This window comes from Bos indicus, chromosome 3 (genome assembly GCF_029378745.1).
Source record: "Bos indicus isolate NIAB-ARS_2022 breed Sahiwal x Tharparkar chromosome 3, NIAB-ARS_B.indTharparkar_mat_pri_1.0, whole genome shotgun sequence".
NCBI lineage: Eukaryota > Metazoa > Chordata > Mammalia > Artiodactyla > Bovidae > Bos > Bos indicus.
The window spans coordinates 18,419,429-18,426,021 of record NC_091762.1 but is presented as its reverse complement, the minus strand read 5'-3'; the positions used below and the strand labels follow the sequence as shown (position 1 = coordinate 18,426,021).

Genomic DNA, 6,593 nt, shown 5'->3' with positions numbered 1-6,593 from the left:
GACTGCATTCACAGCTTTCCTGGTCTTAACTGTTCCATAACTTTGCTTGGGTTTTTCTTCCTGTCTTCAGTGACAGAGAGAAATTGCCACTGAGGTTCCTGTAGGCACATTTCCACCATCATCCTCACTCAGTCCCACCTGGAAGCATTTGGATGAAACCCATCAGGCTTTTCCCATAAACTGTGGTCTTCCTTGAGGGGCTAAGGACCAAGATCCTGAGAGATGTGAACCAAGATACCAACTAGACTACAAACGACCATCTAGATAACTACCTTGGGCTGAGTGTGTGAACAGGGGAACAGTGTGTGTGTGTGTGTGTTTATGTGTATGACTGTATACTGTAGAAAAGGGCAAAGAGAATAGGTCCCAAGAGAGGGCCAGACCTCTCCTCACTTGGGCCCCCAGGCCCTGTCTTAGCACACACACAGCCCTCCCAGCTATGAACAGAGTCCTATTTGGAAAGTAAACATGCTGCAGCAATCCTGGCACCTCTGTGAGGTGACATGAATACACACGTGCACCACCTACGGGGCTACCTGAGTGATGAATGTCTCTGGGATGTGTCAGCTGACCATGTCTGTCGGGAAATGGGCCCCTCCCGAGAGCCAGTGCCTAACTGGGTTCTTATAAAAGGTTCTCTGGCTGGACACTGCTCAATCCACTGCCTAGCAGGGTGCCCACTCCAGCTGCAAAACTGAGTGAGTCTTTCAGTGAAGCCAGGGCCTGGTAAGTCTCCAAGTGGACCTTGGGGGAGGAGGATGGGAAGAGTTGAAGACAGAGGGGAGGTGAAGGCAGAACACAGCTAGCGGGGAGATGTAGGAGGAAGGCCCTGGAGAGGGCCCCAAGTTTCCAGTGAGCTGACCTTGCCCTCAGTGAGCACATAGAAGCTGGATAGGGGGTGGGGGCGCTGCATGGTTACACAGCAAGTCTGCAGTAGAGATGTGACTCTGCTAGAACCCAGATCGTTGGCTCCCTGGCCTGCGATGTATTTCTATCCTTTGCCCCACTGTCCTTTTCCTTACGGTGGGGGATGACAGGCGTAGGCCAGGACATGCTTCTGGTGTTTGTGGATCCTTTAGACCCAAATGACTGGGACAGACAGACGCACGTGTGACTTGAGTATTTTCTAACTATCATTGTCGTTTAGTCACTTAGCCATGTCTGGCTCTTTGCGACCCCGTGGACTATATATAGCCCACCAGGCTCCTCTGTCCATGGGGATATCCAGGCACGGACACTGGAGTGGGTTGCCATTCCTTCTCCAGGGGATCTTCCCCGACCCAGGGATCTAACCTGAGTCTCCTGCTTGGCAGGTGGCCTCTTTACCACTGAGCCACTGTGGAAACCCCATTAGTGTTAATGCAATGCTGACGGCTAGGCAAACAACACTTGAAGGCCTATGGCTACAGAGAAATGGGTGAGGGGAAAAGAGACGGGAGAAGATTTTGGATGAATCAGACAGAAAAATTGCCACAATATCCTTTCTTTTCCACTGTAAAAGTAAGAACTTGGGTGGTCCTTACTCTAGTCGGAGAAAATGGGTACCCATTGATTTCTTTTCATAGGCTGTGGCTACTCTAGGCAGGTTTTAACTCAGGGGAACTCACTCACTGAAATACCTGTTTGGAGTTTTCCTTTGCTTTCCCTTTTTCTTGCTGTGTGTGTGTGTGTGTGTGTGTGTGTGTGTGTGTATGTGTTTTCCTTCCTGGCATTAGGCCAGGCTCACGTGCTCACAAAGTCACATCTCAAAAGCCCTGTTTGGAAAGACACAGAACTCGCATATGAAAAGCTACTTCTCTTTCAGGTTCTCCTTGACGATGTCCTCTCAGCAGAGCGCCAAAGGCTCTCCCAGGGGCTCTTCGCAGGGCCCCACCCCTTGTCCCGCCCCTTGCCCCGCCCCGGAGCCCGACACCTCCTCCTGCAGCTCTGGGTGCTGCGGCAACGGCTGCTGCGGCAACGGCTGCTGCGGCAACGGCTGCTGCGGCTCCAGCGGGGACTCCGGCTGCTGCGGCGACTGTGGCTGCGGCGACTGTGGCTGCGGCGGCTCCAGCTCCGTCGGTTGCTGCTGCTTCCCCAGGAGGCGCCGCCGGCAGGGTAGACGCGGCTGCGGCTGCTGCGGAGGCAGCAGCCAGAGGTCCCAGTACTCCAGCTCCTCCGGCTGCTGCGGATGCTGAGGCCACTCCCAAACCCTCGCGAGAGCTGCTCCCACCCCGCGCCTGTGCCCCTCCGTACCGCGCTCCCCTGCGAGGCGGGGCCTCAGAGTTTGCCTCCCCGCAAAGCTAACTGCTCTTGGATGTTCGGACACCCACTCTATCTGTATTCAGCCTCACAAAGCCCTCTGACCCACGTGTGCTTTTTCTCCTTGGGAACCTGAAAGCCGTGGGTGGACTTTACTGTCTGCAAGGGCCTGCACACAGTTGGCGCTCAATAAATGCTTACAGATTTGATTGTTGTTTGAAGACATGTCATAATAAAGCTTCTACCTCCTGAGAACACTCCCTTTGTTATTCTTTCGTTTGTGTATTTATCATCGTGTTCTGTTACTTCATCCTCTCCGCTCAGCTCTGGCTTGGCAGATTTGTAAATGGCGGGAAACTGAAATTCATGCCTGCATAAGAGTGGCTTTCTGGTACTTAATCTTGATAGCAGGAGTCACATATGGAGCCAGGCAGTGTTCTGAGGGCTTTATGGGACATGCATCATCTCACGGTGACTCAAAGAGGTAGGTGTTGTTAGCCCCATTTTACAGAAGAGAAACTGAGGTTAAGGAGCTGGTTGAAAGTCACTCAGCCAATGCAAGATGGACAAGCCAGGACTTATGCTCCTAACTGCTCTGCTTGGTCCTGGGAAGCCTTCCAGAGCCTTGCTCCATGGAGGTGCTCACTTGCCTATCCATCAGGCACAGGCAGCTGTGGGGCAAAGGTTTGGATATGCAGTTCTTAAGGGGCTTTGGAATCAGGTGAGCTGAGACTTAACTTTTGGTACAGAGGATCACTAGCCAACTGCTTTGCCAGGTGGCTGTTCCAGGAGACTGCGAATCTCCTCCTCCAAGCCTCAGTCATGCAGCTGAGGTCCAACAGGGAGCCATGGGTTTTCGGGACCCTGCAGGATGAAAAGTGCCGGGCATGGAAATGTGGGAATGTCGTTCTCTAGAGGTGATGGTTGTGATGGAGCCATCCTGAGTAGCTCCGAAACCCCATCCTGCAGGCACAGACCTCATTCAGTCATTTCAGGAAGAGGAAACACAACAGTGTCCTCTGTAGCAGTGTCTGCTGGGCTCACAAGGGACGAGGCGATAATAACGGTGTTAATAATAGTGACAATAGTTACCATCTGTTGGGCATGCACTCTGTTCTCATGCTTCCTTGGCCACAAGGTTAGTTGTGTTACATATATTATCTAATTTAAATCTTCACAATAATCTCAATATATAGACATGAAGTTCCCTATTTTTTAGGTGATGATGAAACTGGGGATCAGTTTCAGTGGCCAAAACTGCACAGCTAGTGAAAGTCCCAGGCCCCCAAATGGTGAGTGAGGGTGATGAGATTTGAGTTGGGGTCTGTCTGACTTCAAAGTCCATCTTCTCAGACTCAAGGTGTCATATTCTCCTGCTTTAGAAATCACCATCACACTCTGGCCTCTGCAGACACACCCAGCCTCTTAGAAAATTGAAGCTTGGCTTCTTGGCTGCTGCTCCATCCATGACCCAGTGACTGGTAAACTCTGTCACGGCATCCACCCGCCCAAGTTATTTGCTTAGAGGCAAGGTCAGAAATGCTTCACTGATTCATCCAGATTATTTAAAGTTGAGACTCAATGACCCCTGTCAGGGAGGCTCTGAAAGGCAGTCCCACTCTAGATGGGAGGGGCCCTGTTTCCATCTCTTAGACTCTGTAGTTTCCAGTGGGAGGTGATTTGTGGAAATTGTTTACAAACAAATGACATCACCCATGGACCTGACACTCCCACACCAGTGATGTGTGTTGAGGCAACAATCCCTGGAACTTGGTGGAGAGGTGAGGTGGGAAGGGAGAACTGCCTGACTCAGAACAGACAGATTGGAAAACCAACCTCAGGGTGGGAGGTAACCCTTAATCAGGAAGCTGAGGCATGAGTTTTGGGAAAGAAAGAGGGTGATTCACTGAGAGACATGTGAACCCAATGGGAGTACATGCCCTTGAACATGAGGCACAAAGATATGAATTAAATGGCTGGCTGTGAGATGGTGGTACTGCCAGGTTCAAGTGTCCCTGACCCCCAGCAGGCCAGTGCAGGGAGACTCTGATGAGAGAGGTTTGGGCATTCTAAGAATAGTTCTATTACAGAGACCCAGAAAGCTACTTTGGATGGGCTAGAGTTCTTTGCTCATGGCCGCGTAGCCTTTTCTGATTTCCAACAGCAGGTAAAGCTATATTAGTGCTGCAGGCATTCCCTTGGAGGTGGTGGCAGTCACCTCTGGGAATGCTGGACCTGAGGGGAATTGGCAACATGAAATTGTACTCAAAGCTTGTCACCCAAGTACACTGTAACAGGCAGAATCAGGTTTCTTATCATCTTTGGAGAATAAAGCTGAAAATTACCAGTAAGACAACGACAACATTGCTGAGAGTATTTTATTCATGAACTGGATCCAGTTCCTGCTTAATTTATGTTATTACAGTAATGAAAACAGCAACTTATATAGAACTTAGCAGTTTTTAAGGTGTTTTCACATATCTCTTTCATAGTCTATAAGACATATTATGTTCTATGTTCAACAGATTGGGGGAGGCTCTGAGAGTTTACCTGATACACTTGAGGTTATTCAGCCAAGAAGTGGCAGTCTCTGGACTAGGATTTGTACTGCTCTCCAAGAGAGCCAAAAGCCACTTCTTTTTAAAAAACAAAACAAAAGAAAACATAATTGGAGTATAAGTTACCATGTTCTGTTAGTCTTAGATGTACAGAAAAGTCAATCAGTTACATATACACACGCGTGTGTGCTAAGTCACTTCAGTCATGTCCTACTCTTTGTGACACAATGGATTGTAACCCATCAGGCTCCTTTGTCCAGGGGATTTTCCAGGCAAGAATACTGGAGTGGGTTGCCCTAGCCTTCTCTGGGGGATCTTCCTGACCAAGGAATTGAATCCACATCTCTTTAAGTCTTGGCATTGGGTTCATTACCACTAGTGCCACTTGGGAAGCCCATTCATATATCCACTCTTTTCTGGATTCTTTTCACATATAGGTCATTACAGAGTCTTGAGTAGAGTTCCCTGTGCCTTACAATAGGTCCTTACTAATTATCTATTTTGGAGAAGGCAATGGCACCCACTCCAGTACTCTTGCCTGGAAAATCCCATGGACGGAGGATCCTGGTAGGCTGCAGACCATGGGGTTGTGAACAGTCGGATACGACTGAGCGACTTCACTTTCACTTTTCCCTTTCATGCATTGGAGAAGGAAATGGCAACCCACTCCAGTGTTCTTGCCTGGAGAATCCCAGGGATGGGGGAGCCTGGTGGGCTGCCGTCTATGGGGTCGCACATGACTGAAGCGACTTAGCAGCAGCAGCAGCAGCAGCAGCAGTTATCTATTTTATATAGAGTAGTGTGCATATGTATTTCCTAGTTTCCCAATTTATTCCTACTAGCTGCGTAGCCCTGGTAACCATAGTTTGCTTTATGCAACTGAAGAGCCACATCTTAATCTGCACACTGGGATAGTTGAATGTTACTGTTGTTTAGTCGCTAAGTTGTGTCCAACTCTTTTTCAACCCCATGGAATAGAGCCTGCCAACCTCCTCTGTCCATGGGATTTCCCAGTCAAGAAGACTGAAGTGGGTTCCCATTTCCTTCTCCAGGGGATCGTCCTGACTCAGGGATTGAACCTATGTCTCCTGCATTGACAAATGAGTTCTTTACCACTGAGCCACCCTGGAATAATGGCACCCAAATAATTATTTAGAGACAATGTTTATTTACTGCTTATTTGTCATTTTATTTCTAGCATTTAAACTGTTCCAGGAACATATTAAAAGTTATAAGTAAATGGATGTTAATTAGTGTATCATGTGTAAAATATTGAATTAAACAATTCTAGGAGATGCACAAATATATGTCTTGACCACAAGGAGATTATAGTCTGACTTGAGAAACATGGTAAACAAATATACAAGATATGAATGATAATATCACATACAAGAAATAATGTCACAAACAGATATATATATATTATATACAAATACAGGAAAAATAAAAAACAGAACAGGACATAGATAAGCACTACAAGGGTTCAAATGAATTTAGATGAGAATTTTTTGTGTGTATTACGCTCAGTTGCTCTGTTGTGTCTGACTCTTTGCAACTCCATGGACTGTGGCCCACCAGGCTCCTTTATTCATGGAATTATACAGGCAAGAATACTTGAGTGGGTTGCCATTTCCTCTTCCAGGGGATCTTCCTGACCCAAGGATTGACTCTGGCTCTCCCACATCTCCTGCATTGACAGGTGGATTCTTTACCTGTGAGCCAGGGAAGCCTGTACACACACTATTGTGTGTATATATAAAATAGATAAATACAAGAACCTATTAACTAGTACAAGGA

The 6,593-nt window shown here is 47.9% G+C and overlaps 1 protein-coding gene across 1 annotated transcript; it reads left to right on the top strand.

Moving 5' to 3' along the window:
* Positions 1 to 631: 631 nt before the first annotated feature.
* On the top strand, positions 632 to 2,495 carry CRCT1 (cysteine rich C-terminal 1). The gene is made up of 2 exons (XM_019958364.2): positions 632 to 726; positions 1,805 to 2,495. Exon 2 carries the CDS (start codon positions 1,818 to 1,820, stop codon positions 2,172 to 2,174), a length of 357 nt encoding a protein of 118 aa, XP_019813923.2. The 5' UTR covers positions 632 to 726; positions 1,805 to 1,817; the 3' UTR covers positions 2,175 to 2,495.
* Positions 2,496 to 6,593: the final 4,098 nt, after the last annotated feature.